Genomic DNA, 27,066 nt, shown 5'->3' with positions numbered 1-27,066 from the left:
GACATTGTTGACAATTTTCTGGACAATTACAGAGCCACAAACTACATTCAGCTGGTAGACAAACTTCTCAAAGCATACAAGACAATGAAGTGCAACATGTCACTCAAGATTCATTTCCTCCACTCACACTTGGACTTCTTCCCCGCAAATCTTGGTGCTGTCAGTGACGAACACGGTGAAAGGTTTCACCAGGACATTGCTACGATGGAGAAATGATACCAGGGCAACTGGAATCAGTCAATGCTTGCTGACTACTGTTGGACACTGCAACGTGATGCCCCAGACATTGAATACAAAAGAAAATCAGGAGCAAAACACTTTTCATTCTGTTGAATTTAATAGCTTATGCGAAACATAAACGTGACTAAATACGTTATTGTCAGTAAACATTTAAATGTCTGTTTCTCAGAGTTCCTACGTGATGCAGTAAAACCAAAACTATATTTGTGCATATCCAGTAGGTACCTGTCACAATCAGCAAAAACATTCCAAAAAAATTGTTGTGCAGTGATATTGTGGAGTCAGAGTTGGGAGGCAGCGGGCAACACTCTTGGAGGACAGAAGGAGGAAGAATTTATTTATTTGTATTGTGGCTGATCTTTACAAGGGTGTTTATTGCTTTGGATGAATACATATCTTTTATTTAAATCCAGAATCATGTTGGGTATTACTGTGTCTGAGGTTTGTGGCACAATGGCACCCCCTGATGGTTACATCACCAATGGTTTCCATCCCACCTGACCGAACTTGAGAGAATCTGCATAGAAGAATAATAGAAAATCTCCTAATATGCAGGTGTATGAAGCTAGTCACGTCAGACCAAGAAGACTCCTGGCTGGAATGGCTGCCAAACAGGCTTCAACAAGCACTGAGGTATAGGTCTGATTTTTGTTTTTTTGTCGGAGTGATATTCCCATTTTTTGTGTTTTGCTTTTATTTATTTCAAAAATTTGCAAAAAAAAAAAATCCTAAAGTCCTGTTTTTTCTTTTGTCATTTTGGGGTGTCAAGTGTTGCTTGAAAAGGATTTTTTAGTCATTTTAACACAAGGCTACAATACAACATAATGTGAAAAAGTGAAGGGAGACTTTCTGATGGCTCTGTCAAACCATCGTTTGAAAAATGAAGTGTTTGGGTGATGTTGGGAGAAAAGCAAAATACGTGGTGGCAAATCCACACAGACATGGGGAGAATGTGCAGACTCCACACAGACAGCAATAAGGTGTGACATGCCACTGTGCCTCCCCAAAAACCCAGTACAAATCTTAACAAACACACGTCACACTGTCATTTCTAGATTGATGTCTCTTCTCAGGGTGACGTGCCACCTTACAGCTGCTCTGCCCTCCGAGACAACAGTGGAGGGATGTTACCTTAGGCCACTGGATAATGTGGCAGCAAAGCTAAAGACCTCCCTTCGGGCTCCTAACTATAGCACTTTCTCTGTCAGCCTTGTGACGTTGTTTGCCTAATCGGATTGCCAGAAGGAGAGTCACTGCACTACAGCATTCAAAGAAGAATACCTGTCCTGCACAAATTGATTGGCGGTGGTCAGCAGGTAGGGCTCAATGGAAACATCTGACAAGTTGTACAACATCTGCGAGGAAAAAGTCTGGTTCTGCGCCGGCTGGTAGCTGTTATTTGGGCAAGTCTGAAAAGATAAAGACAGCACAAATTAAATCCATTCCACCTGTGCTTCAGATCAGATCATCCACCCGAAGCTATTCATGTTCGGGCCGGGGCAGTACTTGGATGGGAGACCATCTAGGAAAAGTTTGGGTAGCTGCTGGAAGAGGTGTTAGTGGGGATGCCAGCAGGGGGTGCTTACCATGTGATCTGACTGTGGATCCCAATGCCCCAGCACAGCGACAGAGCCACTGTGCTGTAAAAATGGCACCGTCATTCTGATGAGATGGAAAAACGGAGTGTTTCTGACTCTCTGTAGTCATAAAAGATACCTGGGCATCCTTCATAAAGAGTAGGATGTATCCTGATGTCCAGGCTAAATTACACACCATGGCCTACTTATTCATTCTGGCCCCCTATTCATCCCCGGTCTCTAATTGGCCATCTCTCTCACCACTTCACCACCTAACAGATAATGTGTGGAGAGCGGAAGGGCATAAAAATGGCTGCCGCCGCATCATCTAGGTGGATGTTACAAATTAGTGGAGGTTGAAGTGGCTCCACACTCACTGAAGCGCTTTTAGTTCTTGTGCTTTATATTCCATCCATCCATTATCCAGCCCGCCACATCCTAACTACAGGGTCACGGGGGCCTGCTGGAGCCAATCCCAGCCAACACATGGCACAAGGCGGGAAACAAAACCTGGGCAGGGCGCCAGCCCACTGCAAGATGCACCCACACACACACCAAGCACACACCAGCTTTATATTCTCTGGTTTCTAATTCTTTGCTTTGTCTTCTTACTACAATTCTTTTTATAGTGTTTGGGTAACAGTGAACGACACGACAGATCTCTGCTGTCAACCTTGGCTTTGGCTTACGTTTCCTCGCCTGGTCATCTCCATTTCTCAATCTGCCCTTCTTAGTGTAAAGTGTAGCGTGTGGTGTCTGTGCCCACAATCCCCACAAGTGGCAAAATTCAAAACAAGCCTGCCTTGTATACCAGGCTGCATTCATCAGTCAGTGCAACTTGCAATGGAACACTAGCATTGGCAAAAGTCATACGACATTCACTACCAATGCTGCAAACCTTTATAATGAATGTCAAAAACATAGAATTGTTTCGGAGGTTTTTACCGTTGAGTTTGGATTGCAAGAACAAAGTGTAAATACAGATGGAGGTTCACCACTGGATGGCCAGCTTTCCAGACTGCTACTCGATAGGCAAGACCTGCCAAAACAAAATGAGACCAGATGATAATGCAGTATATGACAGGCAGAACGCCATGGAGAACATAAAGATTTAGAGCACCGTATGCACGTCCTGTATATTGAAAGAAATATAACCAAATGAGGTTAATTGTTGTGAAAACATCTTTCTAGACGCGAGTTCTAATATTCCCCGAATCTGTGATGGCCTTAGCCTGGGTTATGAGCTGTTCAAGGAAGAAGAGATGGGTCCAGGTGCATGGGAACCAAAAGTGACTTCACTCTGCAGCCTGCTGCTGATCTCTGGATCTGAGGTGGAATCAGAAGAGGGGTGTTTGGTAACATGCCAACCCTCAGCCTGGGGTGACATTACTGGATGACAAGCCTTGAAGTTGTCCCCCAAATGTATGTGTGTGTGAGAGATAGATAGATAGATAGATAGATAGATAGATAGATAGATAGATAGATAGATATGAAACGCACTGTATAATAGATAGATAGATAGATAGATAGATAGATAGATAGATAGATAGATAGATAGATAGATAGATAGATAGATAGATAGATAGATAGATAGATAGATAGATATTGACTTGTATCACAGAATGGATGAATAGTAACTTTCTCAAGTTAAATAAAGAGAAAACTGAAATCTTAGTGATTGGCTATAATGGATACAATGAAGCTATTAGAAATAAACTGGATACATTAGAATTAAAAGTCAAGACGGAGGTAAAAAGCTTAGGGGTAATTGCTGACTGTAATCTGAATTTTAAATCGCATATTCATCAGATTACTAGGACAGCATTTTTTCACTTAAGAAACATAAGTAAAGTTAGACCTCTTATATCACTGAAAGATGCTGAGAAATTAGTTCACGTGTTTGTTTTCAGTCGACTAGATTACTGTAATGCACTCCTCTCAGGACTACCCAAAAAAGACATAAATTGTTTGCAACGAGTGCAGAATGCAGCTGCTAGAATCCTAACTAGGAAAAGAAAATCCGAACACATCTCTCCAGTTTTGATGTCACTACACTGGTTACCTGTGTCATTCAGGATTGACTTTAAGATTCTGCTTATGGTTTATAAAGCCTTAAATAATCTCGCTCCATCTTATATATCAGAATGTCTGACACCTTATATTCCAAATCGTAACCTCAGATCCTCAAATGAGTGTCTCCTTAGAATTCCAAGAACAAAACTTGAAAGAAGTGGTGAGGCAGGCGGCCTTCTGCTGTTATGCACCTAAAATCTGGAATAGCCTGCCAATAGGAATTCACCAGGCTGATACAGTAGAGCAGTTTAAAACACTGCTGAAAACACATTACTTTAACATGGCCTTTTTATAACTTCATTTTAATTTAATCCCGATACTCTGTATATTCAATTAATTATCATTACTATTCATGGTCTGTACTAACCCCTACTCTCTCTTCTGTTTCCTTTTCCGGTATCCTTTTCATCTAATGAAAGCACCGTGATGTTCCAACAATGATGGATAGATGAAAAGCCAGAAGTCTGTATGACCATCAACATCAAGTGACTCCGTGAGCTCCCTAAATACAAAGAGGACTGTTTCATTTATGTCAGGTAGAAAGCCCAGAGGGGACTGGCCGGTCCTGTGGCCTGGAACCCCTGCAGATTTTATTTTTTTTCTCCAGCCGTCTGGAGTTTTTTTGTTTTTTCTGTCCACCCTGGCCATCGGACCTTACCCCTTTTCTATGTTAACTAATGTTGTCTTATTTTAATTTCTTATTTTGTCTTTTATTTTTCTTTTCTTCAGTATGTAAAGCACTTTGAGCTACTTTTTGTATGAAAATGTGCTATAGAAATAAATGTTGTTGTTAATTTTAGTATAGTTGGCTAGATAGATTGATGGTGGATTGACTGCCCACTGCCCTTTGAGGTAATCTCCTGCAGTTTCCATCTTTTATATTCCATCCTTTCTCTGATGTCATCTCCCATAATTTCCCATATATATCAATGTGTCTGCCCGGTCACATCTAGCTGTGATGCAGACTGACACACCAAGACGAGTACCTGCCGTCCACACCTTCCAGGCTGTACTCGGCCCAAAGCTGGGACTAAGGAGAAAGTTTGCTTTGATATTCGTTCATCCAGTAAATAATTCTGTTTCTAACCAGGCTACTACAAAAATACAGGCGATCAGATTATAAGATATTTTTGTGAATTTCCCCTTGGGATTAGTAAAGTATCTATCTGTCTATTATATAGTGCCTTTCATATCTATCTAGCTATCTATCTATTATATAGTGCCTTTCACATCTATCTATCTATCTATCATATAGTGCCTTTCATATCTATCTATCTATCTATTATATAGTGCCTTTTTATATCTATCTATCTATCATATAGTGCCTTTCATATCTATCTGTCTATCTGTCTATTATATAGTGCCTTTCATATCTATCTATTATATAGTGCCTTTCATATCTATCTATCTACATGTATCTAAGATGACTAAATAGACAGAAAGAGAAATACATAAAAATGGTAATGGAAAGTATAAAATGGGGACATATTAGATCAGGGTCCTCAATCCCAGTCCTGGATGGCCGCAGTGTTTTTGCAGGTTTTTGTTCTAACCCGGTTGCTTAATTAGAAAGCAATCCTTGCCAATAATTTAATTTCATGGCTTGTTAGTTGCTTTAACTCCGTCATATCATATCTTTTATTTTCTTCCCCTTTCTAAGGCTATCATCCAAATGATTTGAAGGCTAAAATTGAGGAGTAATTCTCAGTCCTTCACTTTTTTCTCTTCACTTTCCTTCCAAGTATTTAATTAAACCCAAGAGTGCTTGATAAATACACACAGAGGTGTAAATGGTAACAAACTAAATGGAGAAATGCTGCTCTCGTTTGTCATTGGCATCTTATTGCTAATTAGGAGCAAATAAAAAACCAAGAATAGAGCTGTTTAAGACTAAAATAAGTGATAAGAGTTCATAATCTCAACGAGCGAGACCACTAAAGTGAAGCAGAAGTGATACTTGAGCAATAAGGGCTTCTTATTAAGCTATTGGGTTGGAGCAAAAACCTGCAGCCACTGCGGCCCTCCAGGACCGTGATTGAGGACCCCTGTATCAGATGGTTAGACAGACCGATGGAAAAGGCGCTCTATCTATCCATCCTTTCATCCTTTTTCTAAGACCACTTTTTCTGATCAGGATCAGGGGAACTGGCGTCTAGTCAGCGGGCATATTAGACAGAAAGAAAAAGCATTATATAGATGATAGGAAACTTAATATATTAGACAGATAAAAAGGCACTATATGAAAATAATAAAAATGTGATATAAAGCCAAAAAAATTCTAAACTAAAGAAAGGGGTAATATATTAGATAGAAAAAGTGTTATATAAAAGATCTATAAGGCAGCATTAGACAGATAGGTATAATATATAATGTAAAGGATAAAGATCATAGAAAAGGCACTACATATAAAATGTAAAATTGAATATATAAAAGGAAAAAGCAATCTACATGTGATATAAAAAGCATGATAAAGTAGGAATGGCTGTATCCATTTTAAAAACAATTTTTGAAAACAGGATAACTGCTTCCACAACTTCAGGCTTAAATTAATTTTTCAGTAGGTAAAGTGCATTATCGTCTTTGTCCACAAGGTGGCAATAAAACTCAATCTGTGTTCCTCAGAAAGTCCCTTCATTTGTAACTTTCCAGTCTTCACTTGACACAAAATGCATCACAGCGCAGATTTAAAAATCATCTTAAAAATAACGAAGTATGATTTCAGGTTAGCAAGAACTATTTTCTTATTTGATTGTTTATAAAGCGTTCACTTAATATAGGAGAGATTCCATATAAAGCTTTGTGTTATTAATATAATTATGCAGAATTGTTCCAAAAGGGGATTATGTCTGAAAGAAAATAAAGAGGCATACATACTTGCTTCCAGGATTTTCTAAGCAGAAGTTGTCTATGCCAGGAAATGACATCATTGTGCTCACTAAAGGATAAGCACTTGAATTCTGAATCCTGCCATACAGAAAAACAGACATAAGGTAATATATTAACTATTTAAAATTCCATTTTTTGGGGTATAACTCAAGACTATTTTCATCAATGTCGTACTTTCATAATGACATTTCAAACACAGAGTGGTTTAAAGAAGTAATTCCTAAATAATTCATAAGCCTATCAAAAATACACTAAACATAATGACATAAATGATAAATGAACTAAACAATATTAACAAAAAAAAATGAATGATCTCAACTGAAAGTGAACAAATAAAGTCAAAGAGGAGGAATAAATACATTAGCAAGGGCACAAATCCTCACTAAAACATAACTTTTGCGGATGAACCGTATCTGGTCCTTAAGACTTCGGCCTTTCTAATCCACACAACACTTCTCTCTCTCTCTCTCTCTAAAATTTCCAAATCAACAGCCACCTCCTCGGCCGTCCCTGTTACTGCTGAGAAGTTATTGACTTTTGGACATTAGTTATCTCCACAGAGATACCCACGCATCGCAGCACCAATGCCACCCCCTTAGTTCACTGAATGAGAGCCACAAGTTTAAATCCCTTCGTAACACAATTGTAGGCAAAGGTGGAAACGTCAGGTATGGCGAAGCATTCAGAATGGCTTGAATCAGCTTAACTCGGATTTACTTACCCAAAAAACGTAGTTTGCTTTGTCGTGCCATACATAGAGGGCATAAGCTCAAGCGCAGGATATGTTTGAACGCCGCTTTTAATTGTCGCAAGCCCCATGGCAGCGATGACAAACAGCACGGGCAGGAGCAGCTGAGCAAACAAGCCTTTCCAATCCCGGATAGAGTGTTGCAAGCGTTTCACCAGGACAGCCAGGATCTTTTGACCGAACAGTGATATTCCTGTCACAGAGGAGTTGCCCTTCAAAGCTGAACAGAATGAAAAGAAACCAAACAAAATCTCATTTAATATGACATCATTAATTGAAGAAGATGTAAAAGAAGGAGGAGGAGTTTCAGTGTTGTGAAAAAGTATTTGCCCCCATTCTATTGTCCTCTGTTCTTCCATCCATCCATGTTCCAACCCGCTGAATCCAAACACAGGGTCACGGGGGTCTGCTGGAGCCAATCCCAGCCAACACAGGGCACAAGGCAGGAACCAATCCTGGGCAGGGTGCCAACCCACTGCAGGACCCACACAAACACACCCACTAGGGACAATTTAGAATCGCCAATCCACCTAACCTGGATGTCTTTGGACTGTGAGAGGAAACCCACGCAGACACGGGGAGAACATGCAAACTCCACACAGGGAGGACCCAGGAAGCAAACCCGGGTCTCCTAACTGCGAGGCAGGAGTGCTACCACTGCGCCACCGTGCCGCCCTGTCCTCTGTTCTTGCATATGTTAAATAATGAATAGCTTTAGAGGGTCTCCAACACATCGCTTGCCACCCCTTTCCAAGTAGCTCGCCAAAGGGTTAATGAATCCCACATAAATTTGAAAACTTGATTAGTCAAGTTAGGGGTGGGCAATCTTTCCAAAAAAAATCCTTTTAACACAAAATCACAATCTGAATTGTAATCTGTCTTTTCAATGTGGTGTACACTTAAGAGAATATCCAGACTCAAACTCATCAAGACCTAAGTAACACTTTATTTTAAATATCAAACAAAGTTGAATTCAATTGTTTTCTCATTTGCTAGCTAAGCGGAGTTAAGGGTCATGCCCCGAAGCTGGCGAATGAGTGAGGAAGCCCAGCCCAATCTGGCACAACCCCCCGGCCTGCTGCGTGTTTTTCAGGTTTAGCGCAAAAAAATTGGTATTGCAAGCGAACTATGATACATAGCGAAATCAACCGGAATGTTCAAGCAAATTATAGAATAAAACCCGATCTAAATCCGTTGAGTAGTTCTCTCGTCTAAAGCGAACAGACAGAGATTGGATTTTATATATTATACATTCGTAAACCTTCAAAATTATGTGCAGTTAAAGTCTCAACAGCATTTTCAGCATTTCTGGAGCTTCATAGAGCCTGATAACTAGAAGAATCTTCACCAAGCAGCTCTGAAAATGTCTGCTTTGTTTGGGTCTCCATACCTCTGAGAGTCTGTGACGTGAATGTCATGAAATCAAAGTTCAGAACACGACTGACAGACGAACATTGAAATGACTCCATAAGAGTGAACCTAAGGGGGCTCCACTCCACCAGACACATCAGTGCCAGTCATCTGACGAACTCAAAAACACATTACACATGCGACTGGACCTGTGAATAAAGTGACACAGTGACATGTGACAAAATGACAAATGAAGAAGTCATATCTGTGGATTTGGAATTGCATTGTTTTGTTTTGACAGCATTTGTGTTTTAATTCAGTGGTGTGAGAGATGCTAGAAAATCCATACAGACGTACAAAATGCACTTGCAGGTGAACTGAATATTTTTGTGATGTTTTAATGCAAAATGTGAGTTTTGGACACCAACATCTTGTAAATGTTCAGGCAAAACAAGCTTATTCAGTTTTTTTTTGGGTTGAAATAAGCTATGAGAATAAACGTTAGAAAACACGAGGAGCTCTCGGCCATTTTCATTTTGTAAAAGTAGCTCTCGGTCGAAGGTTGGAGACCCCTGCCTTAGACCTTTAGACAAAATGCAGTGTTACAGAAACACGCGATACATTACTTTCCCTATTTGAGGAACAAAGTTATCCAACACCCCTATCACCCATACAAAAGAAATAAAAGTCCTTATTATTTCAATACACGGATGCAGCACCTTTAGCAACGGGAATCACAACTAAACGCTTCCTATCTTTTGATCTCGAGTCTCTCACATTTCTGTTGTGGAGTGTTAGCCCGCTCGTCTTTGTTTTAATTCAGACACATTGGTGTTTTGCAAACATCGACCGCTCATTTCTGGTGATTTCTGTATTGGGTGCAAGTGAGGACTCTGAGTGAACCCTTTCCAAAACGTTCATTTTGTTTCTTCTGAGCCAATCCGGTTCGGGACCGGCTTTTGCGTTTTGGCTCATCGTCCAACCTCTTGATGTTTCAGCTGCAGGTCACTGAGAGAGACGACATCCTCCTTACGTATATTCTAGTAAAGTGCAGAACTCCTGGTTCCATCAATAATGGCAAGTCTTCCAAACATCTCCACCCCATCACACTATGTGTTTTCTTGTAGATCTGATGTTCTTATACAGGGTGGTCCAGATCTAATTATGCAATTTTCCTTACGCTATAACTTATTAAGTTTATTACATAGAGAATTCACAAAAAAAATATTTTTGTTGCAGCACCTGCCCTGCATTCCAGAATGGCGGGGAGATGGTTGTCAGTTGAACAGCGGTTCTTTTGTCTTGTATTGTTTTCCTGCATTGCATTAAAAGTGGCATAATTAGATCTGGACCATCCTATAGTATTCTACTTTTGACTCGTTTGCCATGATTCCAGATCGTCCTGATGTTTGTTTGCACTGATGATGCTATGACATTCTGTGTCCCTTTGTGACTTTGTGAGTTGGAATTGCCATTCGGTGTACTGAGTCACCACGTAATTTCGGCGTTACCTTGGACATGAGCGTGTCGTTTCAAACTCTTATTGCTTGTAATGCCAGCTGGCAAGTAGGGCACCAACAAAAGTCCTCCACTGCTGTCTGTCTTGCGCTAGCTCACGTATGGTTCTCTGTCTGTGGTTTAGGGTCCTCAGCTCTGCCTGTGTTTCAGGGTCTTCCCTGCTTGTGTTTCCCTTTAGGTGTCTTAGTCTTAGTCTCACTTCTGATGACGTGTCCCATCCCACTCCACCCCGTCCTCATCAGAATAGCATGCATGCTGTCTTGTTGGCAGCGAGCAAGCAGCACATCGTATGGAATAGTTCTCAGCTAGAAGATGCCCGAGATTCTTCTCCTACTCCTGGTGTGAAATGTTGCTCGTGTGTTGACGTCACTTTCTGTCGCTCTCCAGCTTTCTGAACCGTTACAAGACAGTCGACACAACGCAACCCCGGTTAGTCTTCAGTGCAGTTGTGAGTTTACAGAAATTTCGCCTCTCACATTTCGCCCCCAGCACGTTTTGCCCTCACTATATTTTGCCTCCATGATATTTGTCCCCCACCCCAGTAACTTCTAATACCCACACCCAAAACGTTTTGAGTGTTGGAACTTTCTAGAAAAAATAAAGTGAATAATCGTCCTCAGCGTTCAAAACTGATTTTCCTAATGTAAACATTTTTGTAGCAAAATGATAAGAAAGTTAGCAATAGTGCATCACTTAAATGAAACGCTCTGTAAACATATAGAAATGTATATTTCGATTAAACAGATTCAAACGATTTTACAAAAATTAATATCACATGCCATTGTGAAAAAAACATACATGAAATACAATTATGTACTAAATAAAATAACGCTTTCAGTGAGAAAGTAATACATGATGCAGTGAGCGGTGACGCAACAGTTTTGATATTGCGCTGTCTGCGAGGTGTTGGCTCTTCAACACGGCCACGCACCAGCGATAATCAGGCGGCAAAAAACGTAAACATACATCTTGAAATGCCCGTAAGTGCTGGCAAAAAAAAACACGCGAAATCCAGTACAATCGTACAATACTATATCACATAACACGGATTAAATTTTAAGTACAATACTCACCTTTTATGGCGGCCATCATGCATACTATTTTCAGTGGAACACGTTGAGCTGTGCGAGTCGTATAAGAACATTACCTGAGTTAACTTTTTTTTTTTTTCAATGTTAGGTAAGGTTTATTACATTTTTAATTCATCCATCCATCCATCCTCTTCCGCTTATCCGAGATCGGGTCGTGGGGGCAGCTGCTTGAGCTGAGATGCCCAGACTTCCCTTTCCCCGGCCACTTCTTCTAGCTCTCCTGGGGGAATCCCGAGGCGTTCCCAGGCCAGCCGGGAGACATAGTCCCTCCAGCGTGTCCTGGGTCTTCCGGAACACCTCACCAGGGAGGCGTCCAGGAGGCATCCTGATCAGATGCCCGAGCCACCTCATCTGACTCCTCTCTACTCTGAGCCCCTCCCGGATGACTGAGCTTCTCACCCTGTCTTTAAGGGAAAGCCCAGACACCCTGCGGAGGAAACTCATTTCAGCCGATTGTATTCGTGATCTCGTTCTTTCGGTCACTACCCATAGCTCATGACCATAGGTGAGGGTAGGAACGTAGATCGACTGGTAAATTGAGAGCTTTGCCTTACGGTTCAGCTCCTTTTTCACCACGACAGACCGATGCAGAGCCCGCATCACTGCGGACACCGCACTGATTATAAAGTATAGAATTATAATTTATATATATATATATATAAATTATAAATATATACAGGGTGGTCCAGATCTAATTATGCAGGTCCAGATCATCTGGATGACTAATTTATGTGGGACGATTCCAGTTCGGCGCGAAGACGATTCTTTATGTCGTCAGTTCGCACACTTCTTGATGGTCCGGGATTTTTCGGTTGATTTTCTGGGTAATAAACTTAATAAGTTATAGCGTAATGAAAATTGCATAATTAGATCTGCACCATCCTATACATAAATACTGGGGCAAAATATAGTAGTGGCGAAATGGTGGGTCCAGGTCTGTGAAAATTAGCAGAGGCGAAATGTGGGGTGCAACTTATCTGGACGTCGCAGTCGTGTAGGCGATCTGAAAATGTTTCTCGTCACGTTCAGGCTGTTGTGATGGTCGCATCCAACTTCTCCATCCTGCCTAAGTTTGCTGTGTTTAAAACACACATTACAAAGCTATCTAACATGTTTTTTCCATCTTACAAATGTCAGAAAGTTGCATTTTCTGAAAATCCAGATGTCACACACATGTGCTTGGGGGACAACTTCGTGGCTCATGTAAATGTAATTACACCGCAGTTCTCCCAATAAAATTTCAAAATCACCAAGCACCTCCTCAGCTGTCCCATTACTGTTGAGAACTTATCGAGACGTGTAAGTGTGTCAGGAAATTTCTTACATTAGTCCAATAGATTGTGTGCACAGAGATACCCACGCATCGCAGCTCCTGTGCCACTCCTTTAGTTCCTCAAACGAGATCCACAAGTTAAATTCTCCATTGGCACAATTGTAGGCAAAGGTGGAAATGTCAGATATGGAGAAGCAATTCGGAATCAACTGAACTGAGATTTACTTACCCTAAAGACTTAGTTTGCTCTGTCGTGCCATACTGATAGTCACACGCAGGCCAATTTGTAATTACTAATGAGATGGCAGTGCTACCCACCATACCAGCATGACTTGGAAATTTAGTCCTTATATCGTCCGATACGTGGGAAATGAACATCAGCTTGAACATTTTGTGAGTAAAGTTTGAGTGCAGCTAAATAAAACCCACACCATCGGCTACACTACCAATGATGTCGCAACATGGTGACCCCCTAAAATAACCACATAAGCTCGTCGTAGCAACAGGTACATAAATTAATGTTGCTCATGGGAAAAACAAAATGGCATCGTGGCAAAATGAAAAAAAAATAGAAATATTAATGTTTTCATCATTCCAGTAGTCTAATATGCCTACTATAATCATACCCACATGATCTCCAATGAGCCAGACTTTCAAAAATAAAAACACATCTGCTCAATTTTCCAAAGCAGAAGAAATTTTCAAAGCTTTACCAATCTCCAAAATGTCAGATTTCATTTAGCAGGCACCTTCTGTTTCGCTGATGTTGTAGTTGCTCACTGATCTCTCCTCAACGACTTGATTCACAAAAGGAACCGGGGCGACCATCTGCGTGTTGGACCAAGACATGTTATCCTCTGCTTCATCTTTGGTAAGTTGAAGGAAAACCTGAAGTTGGAATATTAAGGGAGAGTCAGTTTAGTTAATGGGTTACTCCAGAGAGCCCCTTATTTTTGAAAGCTGAATATTTGTATGATCTCAGATGTTCCTTTTAAATTCATATTCAAATCTCAGTACACTATGGAGCAATGGGTTATGGTGGATAAGAAACTTTATCTTAAACTACATGGTCACCCATACAGCTCTCACCTCTGACTCATTATGTCACCCTGAGCCAGTGACACAACCTGATTGTTCTCCAGTTGTAATGAGGACTGATGGTGTCCTTTTATAGTCCACCATTGCTGTTATAAAAATCTCACCTAAAGAAGCTTCATTGTACTGGCTGCCTGTGCCTTTTAGGACTGATTTTAAAATTCCCTGTGTCTTTCTGTATCTTCCCTATACAGTCCAACACCAAATTTTGTATAGTTCTTCTCTAGGACTATGCAGACAAGACAGACAACTTTGGAAACCAAAATTTTGTCTCTGAGGTTCTCTGTGGCTTTTTTGACCCTTATGTGCTACCCTTTGCGCACCAGTGCCACCAACTGGCTCAGAGCAAGTGAAGCATCCAAACAGACGGGAGCCAGACAAGCAGACAAAATAACCAGAGCTTAACATGACATACCCAGGCAACGCCACGTGCTACTTCTGAATCCTGGAATATAAAATGGAATATCGCCTGCTTTTTCACAACCAGAATCACTTTTATTTGCCAGTACTTAACCCTTAAACCTCCAGAACCGGCTATAGTCGGTTCCCAATGCAATTTGCCAGCACGCCGGAGCCGAGTATATCCAACGACATACATTCATTGAACGCCTACCAGTGCAATTTGCCAGCACGCCGGAGCTGATCAGTCAGTGCGGTACATTCGTTGAGCAGCCAGATCTTGACCACTGGCGCCCCCTAGTGAATCAGGGATTGAGCCGCTGCACTAGACTAGTCTGCTGGCATCAGCGTTGGTCTCTGTGTGCAGCCAGTTCAAGCAAATTACGTCAATGGTGTCAGTTGCACCTTCTACATTTTGTTCCAGTAGTTTTTTTTTTAATAGTTTTTACAGTTCATTGGCTGTGTGTAAAATGATCGGTGTTGCAGTAACTGTGATGATCTTTGCATGAAAAAAAAATGGGTTCCATTAAAATTTCACTTTTTCTTTGTGAATTGTGGCATTTACTTAAAAAGTGCAGCAAAAAAAGTATTTGGCATCCAAGGGTGCATTAACCCCAAAGTATGTAGCAGTTTAAGGGTTAATGTCCAGGACTTGGTAGATTTGGAGCTGCTTATAACGTAACACAATGTCACATACAAATATGATAAATAGCATCATTTCGAGGAAAAAATAACACTGTACAAAGTTGCAGAATAGTTGACATGCAAATTGACATGCTGCATGGTGTTAATGTTACTATTGTCAATTCTTTGCACTGAGCCTTTATTGTTGGCCTTGTATTTTTATTTAATTGTTCTTTTAATCGTATTGATTTTATTATAATCATTCCATACAAATAGATCCATTTTTACAAAAACTAGGATTGAAAACAAATCAACCCCCTCCCCTGAGAAAGAGAGCATGGCCAATGGAACAAAACCTAAAGCTAATAAAAATAAATACATTAATGAGTTTAATAGGTGGATAAAGATAAATAGAGAAGAAAAAGAAATGGGAAGACAATCTGCTGCCTTGCATTGTTGGTGGTTCACTAAGAGGCAGGAAGGACCACCTGCCCTTTACCGCCAGAGACTGCCCTCACACATATAAAAGTGAGGGGTTTCCCACAGTTCCTGGCGGTTCATGCAAATGTGCTTGGGAGTTTGGTGAGTCTTTAGTGTCTCTGCTTGAGCCTTTCGGTGATTCTTTAGATTTTTGTGACCATTTTTGCTCCATTTTGCGAACAATCTTTGAATATCTGTTAGTGACTCGAGTCGCATCATGTGACATTGGTTTAATGACAATATGAAACCGATTTGATTTTTTTTTTCTTCATAGTTAGTCGCAAACGAGTTAGTCTCAGTCGTTCGGTGTGTCACATTAGACAATCATCTTTATGGGAGCGCACCGCCGACTGTCCCAGACTGGCTGAGATTAACTAAATGAAGGCTGCTTCTTAAAACCAATGGAAAAATCATTTAATGTGACATGCGCTATACTCGGCAACCCCGGGTGCTGCTGCTAGTAGTCTATAAGGCCAGGAAGAATCTTGCACCTTCCTTCAAGACCGAATGGCTGTCCCCGGACAATCCTAATCTCTTTCTCAGATCTTCAGACTCAGGCTTACTTACATTGTTCTCAATGTTCATTTAAAAAAAACGTGGACATTACTCTCCATTTTTAGCTTTCCTCCACTCTATCCCTAATTTTTTGAAAATGCTTTCAGTTTTTCACTTTTAATAAATTTGCAAAAAAATTCCAAGAACGTTTTTTCACTTTGTCATTCTGGGGGATTGAATGTTAATTGATGGGGAGGTTTTTAGCAACATAACAACACATGTAAATGGTCCAGGCGTCTGAAGACTTTCTGACTCTGTAGATTAGGGTTAGGTAAGCTTAGCCTTGGGAATCGCAAAACATGTCGCTCTCTGGGGTTTTTTAATAATTTGTTCCCCTGAATTTCTTCACTTCTTTCCTTAAACAGAAATGAAACGTGAAGTGAGTGAGCCAACAGAAGACCACCAAAGTCAGGGCCTGACACTCCAACCAGTTGCTTAATTAGGTGCCGATTCTTGTTGTTAATTAAACTCGCTGTAAGAGCCAATATTAGAAAGTTAAAGTTTTGAGTTAAACTCATATTAATGTTTGCTTAATTTGAATAGAATAGAAATGTCTTCCATAGTCATAGACAATGCTATAGTCTTTTCCCCCTATAAGTTAGTAAGAGAGAGAACTTTCTTGCTATAACTGTTTCAGTTGTTGTTTAGCTCTTTAAAGGCGGAATATTTTTTTGAAAACCACACAGAGCAATGGTTTCACCCATAAATCAACATACAATGTTTGTTGCAATGGTCTGTGGCTGCTGTTAGCACATGTTTGGCATCTCTGGTGGCAGTGGCTGTGCTGGGGCACTTTACACGGTGGGTGGGCTGGCTGCCTGGCTGTTTTCGCACAGCAGGTGGGTGAAGCGGTGGCAGTCGCAGTGTGGCACAATATGGTTTGCATCTCTTGTCATCATAAGTGGCGGTCCTCCCAGGCGAACGCGGCTGTAGGTGCATCAGCTACACAAAAACGTTCAGCACCAATATTAGCTGGGAACCGATCAGATGATGCTGGTACTTCATTTTCATTTGATATCCATCTCCAGATCGCTTGATTCAATCTCGGAGTCAGACAAGTCAGAGTCCTCTTCAACGAAATTAGGTAAAAGGTCCACTGAGTATTTTGCTTCGCTCATCGTCAGAAGTCAATGCCATTTTAGCGGTTGTTTGCTCTTCGCTACTCACACACGAGCAGGGAATCGAGGTGAAATCAACAAAGCTATGTAACTTTTCTTCTAGAAAAGAGAGTCGAACTGAAACGTAATGGCGAGTTTTGTTGCAGTTTACAGATGATCACTGTCCTCTACCCCTGAATCAGCCCTGAAAGAGTTAGAATAAGTCCCAGTAAACAGACCCGTTTTCAACTCAGAAATGGGATAGGCGTACAGTTTTCTGATTGTTTAGAAATGGCTCAGAAACGTTTGAAGTGATTTGTAACGATCTGAAATGTAACAAGATTTAAGCTTTGAACGGAACTTTTCTTAATTTTGCTATAAAATTTTTACTTTTTAGTGTAAACTGTTTTACTTTGAATTTTAACTAAAACCTTTAAAAACTAAAATATTTTGCTTGTGGAATCATTTGGACACGTCAGGCTTTTGTTGAATCCCATTTTTAAGCTAGAGCTGCTGAACTTTGGTAATTGTGGAAAAATTCAGCTACACTCGCCCTTTAATTCCACGGCTTGTTGCTGCTCTCGTTGTGCCATGGCAGACATTTCCAAAATTGTTGATTTTCTCTTTCCTAAGAGCTCTGGGGACCTGAGCAGATCAGCAGACCTGAGACCTCCATCTTTCTTTATTTTATGATGGACTCAGTTTGCTGGTCATGTTTTGGCTCATTTTGTATCTCACTATTGTTTGGCAGGAAAAAGAAACAATTAAGGGGTCCAAGTCTTCAATAGCAAGTTAAATAAAATGAATTCAAAACAAGTTAATTATCAGCAAAGACAGGTCACTAATTAAGAAAAGGGTTAGAATGAAAACCTGCAGCCCTCCAGGACTGGAGTTTGAGAACCCTGCCCTAGGGGTTCCGTGTTTTCAGCATTCATGCCAGCTGGAGTTTTTGTTTTCTTCTCCTCCCTCCCACCTGACTTTAGCTTGCCATATATTGCTATCCTATAGATTTTTTAATTTTATTGTTATCATTTTTGCATCTTTTTTGTAAAGGACTTTCAGCTACATTTTCTGTGTGACAATGTGCTATAGAAATAAACGTGGTTGCTAATGCTGTTGCTCTAGTTACACCGTTCTGGTAGCGACTATTCCTTTCTGGCATCCTCACCTCCTCCAGGGTGGTATCGGAGATCCCATAAGATCCAAGCTGCAGGTTCTCGAGGTTCTCATCCAGTCCTCTCAGGAGTGCCTGGTAATATGGCGCATACTGGACCCCAAATGTTGGCAGGGAGTAGACCATGTCGCTTCCCACAGTCTCCTTCAGCTCCGCCTCACGAAAATGGGATTTGATAAACTCTGTCACTCTGTTGACATCGCACTGATCCTCTGAACCAGGTTCTGGGATCTGCAGAGCGGAGAGAAAATATGCAAAACATGAAATGAACCGATCGGCACCTGTAATGTCGATTCATGTTTAATATTTCAATAATTGTGCATAAATTGCCATTTAAGATACAGTGGAACCTCGGGTCACGACCGTAATTCGTTCCAAAACTCTGGACGCAACCCGATTTGGTCGTGACCCAAACTAATTCCCCCATTAGGACTGTATGTAAATACAATTAATCTGTTCCAGACTGTACAAACTGTAAGTAAATATATATATATATATATATATATATTTTTTTTAAAGATTTTTAAGCACCAAAATAGTTAATTATACCATAGAATACACAGTGGAATAATAAACTAAATGTTAAAACATTGAATAACACTGAGAAAACCTTGAACAGAGAAAACTAACATTACAGGAGTTCACGCTACGGCCTTACGCACCGCTCACTGTAAACACTTTTGTTTAATGAGTTTTAAGCACAGGGAAAAAAATGAACATTTGAAAAATCCGTAATTTGTACAAAAACTAACCATAAACAACCAAGAAAACTAACCCTGCAGGAGTCGAGTATGAGGAAGTGAGGAGGAAGAACTAGCCACTCGTAGACGTATAGTTTTGCAGCAAATCTCCATGAATCTTCCTGGCGTTCTCACATAACATCGCGTCACTTCCGCTGTCCCCTGCAAGTTGCTTGTCGTTCAGCCACACTAGTCACAGTTTTTCCACCTCTTCCAGCACTTGAGGCCTCTGATTGGTTAATATTGTAACTCCTTTTGCAACATCAGCTGTTTAATGGCCTCTTTCTGCTTTAGAATCGTCAAAATCGTAGATTTTGACTTCTTGTACTCGACGGCAAGACCAGTAACACGAGCGCCACGCTCATACTTTTCAATAATTTCTTCTTTAATTCGATTTCAGTTTTCTTCAAAACTTTCTTCTCACCAACACTACCGCTCTTCACTTGCTTGGAGGCCACGGTTAATTGCAAAATGAATACAAAATCACACAAAATACTGCAGAGCACAAAGAGTTCACAGCGAATGAACGCACGTCTGACCGAGAACAATGTGCAGGGAGAGACTGAGTACGTGTGGAAATCATCGGCGAGTACGAACAGGAAGGGAAACTGGCTTGTTCGTCACCTGAGTGTGTGGTCGTGAACAGATACAAAAGTTTGGCAAACGTTTTGGTCGTAACCCGATTTGTATGTGGTCCGAGACGTTCGTGACCCGAGGTTCGACTGTATTTAAGAAGTAAAAAAAAGCAGCTTTCAGAAAGTAAACTACTGTAATTTCCTCCACGTAGAGTTTTAGGAATGTAGTTATTGATAAGAAGCTCAATAGGCAGGAGGAGAATCAACCAGTGTGGGAGTGAGGATGTGCAATCATCAACAACATTTATTTCTTTAGCACATTTTCATACAAACAGTAGCTCAAAGTGCTTTACATAATGAAGAATAGAAAAATAAAAGACATAGTAAGAAAATAAAATAAGTCAACATTAATTAACATAGAATAAGAGTAAGGTCCAATGACCAGGGTGGACAGAAAAAACAAAAAAAGACTGCCCAGTCCCCTCTGGACATGTCAGAAGCGTTTCCAAATTTGCATGTACTTATTCGGCGGATGCCTTTATCCAAGGTGACTTACAACATTTGAGATACAATTGGTCCCAATTTTTGTGAGTTTTTCCAATTGGAGTACGCATGGTGTCAGTAGTGGGATTTAACACACAGACTCAAGGCTTAAAGCCCAAAGCCTTACCCACTATGCCACACTGCCTGTTTATATCAGCTCCGATGTCAAGACAGACCCAGGAAGAGAGCCCTGGACTGGTAGGGAGAACAACATTAGGGTTAATCTAATGCACTGAGCATAAGTACATTTAGGACTCTGGGGGAGAGCAGCAGGTTTTAGAAGGCAGTTAACAATTGAATGACCTGTATATCCTTTCTTTCTTGATTGCTTCAATTTACATTGGTGCATCCTTTGAAAAAGGAGAAAATGCCGAAAGGAAAAAAACTGAACCATGGGGAGGCATTAGGTAGGTGTGTTTGAGGTGTTTTATTGGGATTTACCAGTCCGTCCCCTCACCTATGGTCGTGCGCTTCGGGTAATGACCAAAGGAATGAGATTGCGGGAACAAGCGGCCAAAATAAAGAATTCTTGGCAGGGTGGCTGGGATCTCCTTTGGAGAAGCACAGACATCTTGGAGCTGCTGACCCCTCCACATTGAGAGGGGCCAGTTGTGGTGGTTTGGGCATCTGATTCAGATGCCTTCTGGATGTCTCCCTATGGGCACAACCAGCTGGGAGGAGACCCCGGGGAAGACCCAAAGCTCGCTGGGAGGATTACATTTTCCAAATACCTTGGGATCTCACAATATGAGCTGGGGAAAAGAAAAGATGGGCCTCACTGCCGAGACTGTTGCTGCCATGACCTGGCGGCCGATAAGCGGTGGGAAATAAATAAATGGATGGATGAATGAATGAATGGCAAAAATGACTAATTTATGTTGATTTTCTATTTAGAGACATTTTCAGCACAAGTGCTGACTTACATTCAAAATCTGGGTACGAACATCATCAGAGTTTTAAAACCTGAGACTCTCCTACATTGGGTTCACCTTATTTTTATACGCTTAAGGGTCGCACAGTGCCGTGCCCTAGAAGTGTACTAACTAGTCTGCCCGATAGCAAGTAGAGGACCAGGATATGAAACGTCAGTCAAACCAGAAACCTAAACACCAAAGTCTAATTGTAAATCAGAAATCAAACTCAAGAGAGAGAAAAACAGTAAAATCGCAAACCAAAAAGTCGAGAATGAATACGCGTTTTGTTTGATAGAGTTGTTATTCCAATCACGGATATCCAGTGAGTCTTTGTGACTGGGATTTAAAGGGTCACGCCGATGATGCAAAGCATGGCGCCACGCTATGCAACTTCAATGGCAACCAGGAGCCGCGTGCCGATACCACTGGTGCCCGACTGTACAACAAAATAATGTTGTGGCACTGTGAATAATTAATCATTACATTCAGGTAACATATAACTGTGAAGAACCAACGCCTTAGGTGCTTAGAGAAAAATCGGCCCAAATTCCATAATAACATTGTTATAAAAAATATTTCACAAGAAGAAAACAGAATTCTCAAGGTGGACAATTTGTAACAATAATATACTATAAAAAAGTGAAGGCTGCTTAATCCAGACCAGCTAACAGAGAGAGCACAGCAGGGTGAAAAGTGTGCCAGTCCATTGCAGGGCAAACATACACCTACCAACCACACACTAGGGGCAATTTAGCATCGCCAATTCACCTAACATGCATGTCTGTGGACAATGGGAGGAATATGGAGAACTTGGAGGAAACCCGCAAGGACATAGGGAGAACATGCAAGATCCACGCAGGGAGGACCCGAGACACAAACCCGGGTCTCCCTATGGCGAGATAGCAGTGCTACCATCATTCCACCCTGCGCTTGATTTGAGAACATTCACTCATTTTTTGGTAAGCTGCTGGGTCTTACCTTCTTAGAGAGGGAGAGTTTGTAGCCGGTGCCGAGCTTCTGCTTCAGATATAAAAGTGAACCACAGCACTTGAGACCTCCTCGCTCAAGGAAGGCAATGCGATCACTCAGCACTTCCGCTTCATCCAAGTGGTGTGTTGACAGAATGATGGTGCGCTCTACAACATGAATACATTCAATTAGAAATGTGCAAAAGTGGACTAAAAGATGGCTCCATAAAAGCAGTGCTTCTTCACTGAAGGCAAGTTCTTGTGATTGATATAAAAATGAACAGAGTATTTACAATGTAGTCATCTCATCTACCCAGGACATTGTGACTACATGTTAACAAAATGCAATGGATACGAGTACATTCTGGATGAAAGAGATGAGTACTGACTGGCAGAAGGATGACCTGGCCCGCTGTTCTTCTTAATTAAAGGGAACTTTTTTTTTTTTTGTCATAAAATGGAGCTCACTCACCTTTCTTGTACATGTTAACAATATCCCAGATGCTTCTTCTTGAGCATGGATCTACACCTGTAGTTGGCTCATCAAGCACCACGGTCTTGGATCCACCTATGAAAGCGATGGCTATGGAAAGCTTCCTCTTTGTACCTCCAGACAGAGCGCCGACACGCTTGTGGCGATGAGTATACATGGCAGTGTCCTTCAGAATTCTAAATAAAGGAATAAATAACAGAATTTAGCAGGAGAACAGAGGAAACTGGGCACAGTGCCCTCTCCAGGACTGGTTACTGCCTTGTGCCCAGTGCTGCTTAAGCACCTTATTCATTAAGCTGGTTACAGAATGACATGTTATATTATGGAACTGTTTATAACCAATAAGCATCCACCTATGATAGATAGATAGATAAAGAAAGGTGCTATATGATAGACAGATATGATGGGCACTATATAAATACATAGATAGATAAATACTGTAGATGTGAAAGGCACTATATGATAGATAGCTAGGAATAGTAGTTAAGGTTTTGGACTTTCAAACCCTTGTGGACTTGACCCGGACACAGACAGGCGGACATGTTGTTTGTCACCACCACACGTATTTTATTTACAATATTTACAAAAGATCACGTCACTCAGACTTAGTCCAAACAGTGCACAAACCCCAGCACACACACAGTCCTGGCCACAAATGCCTTCTTCTCGGGCCGCCTCCACATCTCTCTCGTGCCTTGTCCTTCTTCCACCCGACTCCAGCCTCGAATGAAGGGAGACGGCCCCTCTTATATGCTCCCGGATGAGCCCCAGGTGGTTCCCAGCATTCCCTCGTTGGCCACGCCCCAGCGTGGCAGAAGTACCGGCTCTTCTCCCGGCAGTTCTCCGGGTGCCCTTCTAAATATTCCCCCCAGCACTTCCTGGTGTGGCGGAAGTGCTGAGGTCACAAGTCCCCAAGGCATTGGGGCGCCTCTTGGCGGTGATCACGGGACCCTACAGGGTGGGGCTTCCATGCCCTGAACCCGTGGCCCCCAAAGCAACCAGGAAGGCGGCCCCCACGTGATCCCAGATGGGCACACGCCCACTTCCGGTCCTCCAAGGCGTCCCGGCCGGGTCGTCGTCCCTGGCATCTGCGACACCCTAAAGTTTTAGATTCAGATCCCACTACTAACAACTACAAGTCACGTACCTACCTGTGCTGCAATTTGAAAATCAGAAGAAATGTAACTAATTGTATCTGAAACGTTGTAAGTCACTTTGAATAAAAGCATTCCTCAAGTAAGTAAACAATAGATAGATAGATAGATAGATAGATAGATAGATAGATAGATAGATAGATAGATAGATAGATAGATAGATAGATAGATAGATAGATAGATAATGAAAGGCACCAAGAGTTGAAAGGCACTATATAATAGATAGATTGACCTTTATTGGTCACCAGGAGGAAATCTGGCTTTTTACAGAGGCTCTTTCAATAAATAGATAGATAACCATATATGCACACACACGATGGTCTGAATACACACCAGAATGACTGAAAAAGAAAGACAACTTCTGACGGCAGTCCTAGTCCCAGTAAGGTGCTATACTGGTGTAATGCTGTTGGTATAAAGGAGCCCAAGTTTCGTTTCTTGACACACTTCTGCTGAATGGTTCAAATCCTCAGTGTTGGTGTGTCAGAGAGAGGATAAGCAGCTTTGTTCATAATGGCACTCAGTTTTGTCTTCATTCTGTCCTCCAGGTGGTCTCATAACTGAGTCTGCCCTTTTTAATTAGCCTGCTGATTCAGTAGGCCTCTCTTGAAGTGATGTGACCGGCCCAGCACACCAAACTGGCCATTTGTAGAAAATGTGAAGGATGTCACTACCTGCATTAAAGAAACAGGGTCTCCTAAGGAAGAAGAGTCTCCTCTGCTCTTTCTTCACTATAGTGCCTCTATGTTCTGAGTCCAGCCTGTCATTGATGTGGACCCGTAAGCAGTTGTAGGAGTGGACCACCTCTACACCCATTCCTTGAATAGTGACCAGACGTAGACGTTTTTAGGTGCGGTGAAATTCAATGCACAGTTCCTTGGCTTTAATAATAATAATAATTCATTACATTTATATAGCACCTTTCTCAGTACTCAAAGCACTATCGACACAGAAACGAACCCACAATCTCCTTACTGCAAAGCAGCAGCACTACCACTGCGCCACCTGTGAGGATTGGTTTTGCTGATGTTAATATTCAGCCAGTCCTCGAAGTTCTTCCCCTGACTCTTCTCCTCTGTCTCATCGCCTTTATTGACACACCCCTTAAGTGCAGAATTATCTGAGAATTTCTGCAAGTGACCTGATCTTCTCTTATATTTGTAGTCGGAGGTGTACAGAGTGAAGAGTAAAGGAGACAGGACTGTTCCTGGTGGTGCACTAGTGTTGATCACACAGTCCTTGAGTCTCTCACACTGTGGTCTCCATGACAGATAGGCAGTTATGCAGGACACCACAGGCTCATCCACTTGAATATCTCTGAACTGACCTCTTAACAGGGATGGATGGATGGATGGTATTGAAGACGCTGGAGAGATCAAAAAACAGAATCCTCACCAGTGGCCAGCTTTGACCAGCCTTGTGGAGCAGATAAATAATTGCATCTTCCACTCCAGTCTTTGCCCGATAGGCAAATTGCAGTAGGTCCAGGTGGTCTACCACAAGAGGACTCATGTAGTCCGGGACCAGCCTCACAAGGGTATTCATAATGTGAGATGTAAGGGCCACTGGTCTGTACCAATTAGGTGAAGAGGTGCCTGCCTTCTTTGGGAAAGGAACAATGCAGGATGTTTTTCAGAGCAGTGGCACTTTCTGGAGCCTTAGGGACAGACTGGACAGGTGACAGAAGACACCACAAGATTGGTCATCACAGGCCTTCTGTGTCCTGCAGCATGTAATGTGTGAAAGTCCTCAGTTGCTTCCTTATTCGGTCTTCAGTGATGCACAGCTCATACTTGATGGTCAAAAGTGGACACTTCACTGGCCATTCCAGTTGACATGGTAGTGATGGTGCGAGGTTCGAACTGGTTATTAGAAGAAGGTGGAAGTGGGAGGTTGTTACTTTAAATAGAGATCCTTGGCAGGAATATGGGCACACAGGTGGAAAGGGTACATTTCTCAAAAATGTTACCAAGTACTTCCTCACACACAGAACACAAGATACATGGAAAACGTAAAAAAACGTAGCTAACAGGCGGAATGGTGTCGTGGCTGAAGTACCAAATTCTAATCTACAAGGTTGTTGGTGCTTCAGTTGACCTGTGTCACCCAAACAACATGTGGCTCAGGTGGTATCTGTCTGAAGACCATCGGTAGCTGGTTAAGGGCACTTACTTGTGCACTTGGTGCCGCACTTCCTCCTTGCCCCAGTCTGGAGCTTTGATCTGCGCATACAGAAACAAATGCTCTTTGGCGGTCAGATGATCGAAGAGCACGTCGTACTGCATGCACACTCCAAGACTCTGCCGCACGGCGTCCATCTGGAGCCTCGTGTCCTTCCCATAAATTAGAACTGTGCCAGACGTTGGACCAAAGAGGCCAGTTAATAGGGACCTAAAAAGAAGCAGGAACAGCAACAACATTTATTTCTTACGCACATTTTCATACACGAGATGTGCTCAAAGTGCTTTACAAGGTGTCAAAGAGATAGAAAAGTAAAAAAATTAGGCAAGAATAGCACTGAATAAGTAATAAAAAATCAATGAACATGAGCTCACATAATGTCGATATATAATTAGTACAAAAGTAGTGCCCTTAGTGTCATATTGCAAGGCTCTACAGAAGAGTCTGATGACAGGAAATCTAAAGAGTTGACTGTTGCACTGGCGGGTCAGCCAGCCAATGAATCAACTGAATGAGTGCGTCATTGATTATGCACTGCGGATACTTTTAATGAACCAAATATAAAACAAAGTGCTGGAAATCATGAGGCTCTGTGTTCACTGCAAAACTCGTAACATACTGTAAAGTTTCAATTACATATGTAAAGTTTCATAATTCAATAACAAAGTAATTCATGTATTGGTTCCTTAAATTAATCACTAGTTTATCAGTCTATGAATTAAGGCTTGGATTCCCTAAATTAGTTAATGCATTGATCACTTGATTTTAATAACAGCTAATGTTCTGGATAAATTACCAATATTGATTGCTTGAATAATATAAGGACTAGATGAAATAAAATGGTTTAATGTGTGGATTCCTTCAAATAATTAATGTTTAGATTCCTTGGTAAATGCATTAATACAGCATGTTAATTACCTATATTAAGGTTTGTACACATTGATAAATTAAGATATTGATTGTCTAAATTCATTACAGCTTGGATGTAATAATTACTTCTTGCATTGATTCATTCAATTAAACACTGTGTGGATTTCTTGAAAAATGCATTTAAATGTATAAAGTGCTTTGTTAAATCTTGGGCCCATTGATAAATTCGTTAAGCTATGGATTGTCTGAATTAATTAAAGCTTGGGGTCATTTGTAAATGAATGTATTGATTGCTGAAACAATTACCACCAGCATTTCTTTATATTAATAATATATTATTGCTATTATTATTATTGATAATAATAGTAATATAATTAATAATTATTATGTTTCTCTATTATAAAAAAAAATCTTGGAAGGAGACGAGACGTGATTTTCTCAGAGACAC

General features: G+C 41.2%; 1 protein-coding gene across 2 annotated transcripts in view; it reads right to left on the bottom strand.

The window, feature by feature from the left end:
* Window positions 1-27,066, bottom strand: part of abca12 (ATP-binding cassette, sub-family A (ABC1), member 12) — a 275,097-nt gene that overhangs the window by 47,157 nt on the left and 200,874 nt on the right. For both annotated transcript variants that reach the window (XM_039755332.1, XM_039755333.1), the window contains 9 exons: window positions 25,740-25,958; window positions 22,393-22,589; window positions 21,931-22,088; window positions 18,175-18,411; window positions 13,506-13,644; window positions 7,498-7,744; window positions 6,765-6,854; window positions 2,763-2,856; window positions 1,522-1,649 (listed from right to left, as the gene is read on the bottom strand). In XM_039755332.1, the coding sequence (XP_039611266.1) occupies window positions 1,522-1,649; window positions 2,763-2,856; window positions 6,765-6,854; window positions 7,498-7,744; window positions 13,506-13,644; window positions 18,175-18,411; window positions 21,931-22,088; window positions 22,393-22,589; window positions 25,740-25,958 (1,509 nt within the window). The remainder of the gene's footprint in view (window positions 1-1,521; window positions 1,650-2,762; window positions 2,857-6,764; window positions 6,855-7,497; window positions 7,745-13,505; window positions 13,645-18,174; window positions 18,412-21,930; window positions 22,089-22,392; window positions 22,590-25,739; window positions 25,959-27,066) is intronic.

This window comes from Polypterus senegalus, chromosome 6 (assembly GCF_016835505.1).
Source record: "Polypterus senegalus isolate Bchr_013 chromosome 6, ASM1683550v1, whole genome shotgun sequence".
Lineage (NCBI taxonomy): Eukaryota > Metazoa > Chordata > Cladistia > Polypteriformes > Polypteridae > Polypterus > Polypterus senegalus.
The sequence above is the reverse complement of the archived record's forward strand: the minus strand, read 5'-3'. Positions and strand labels throughout refer to the sequence as shown.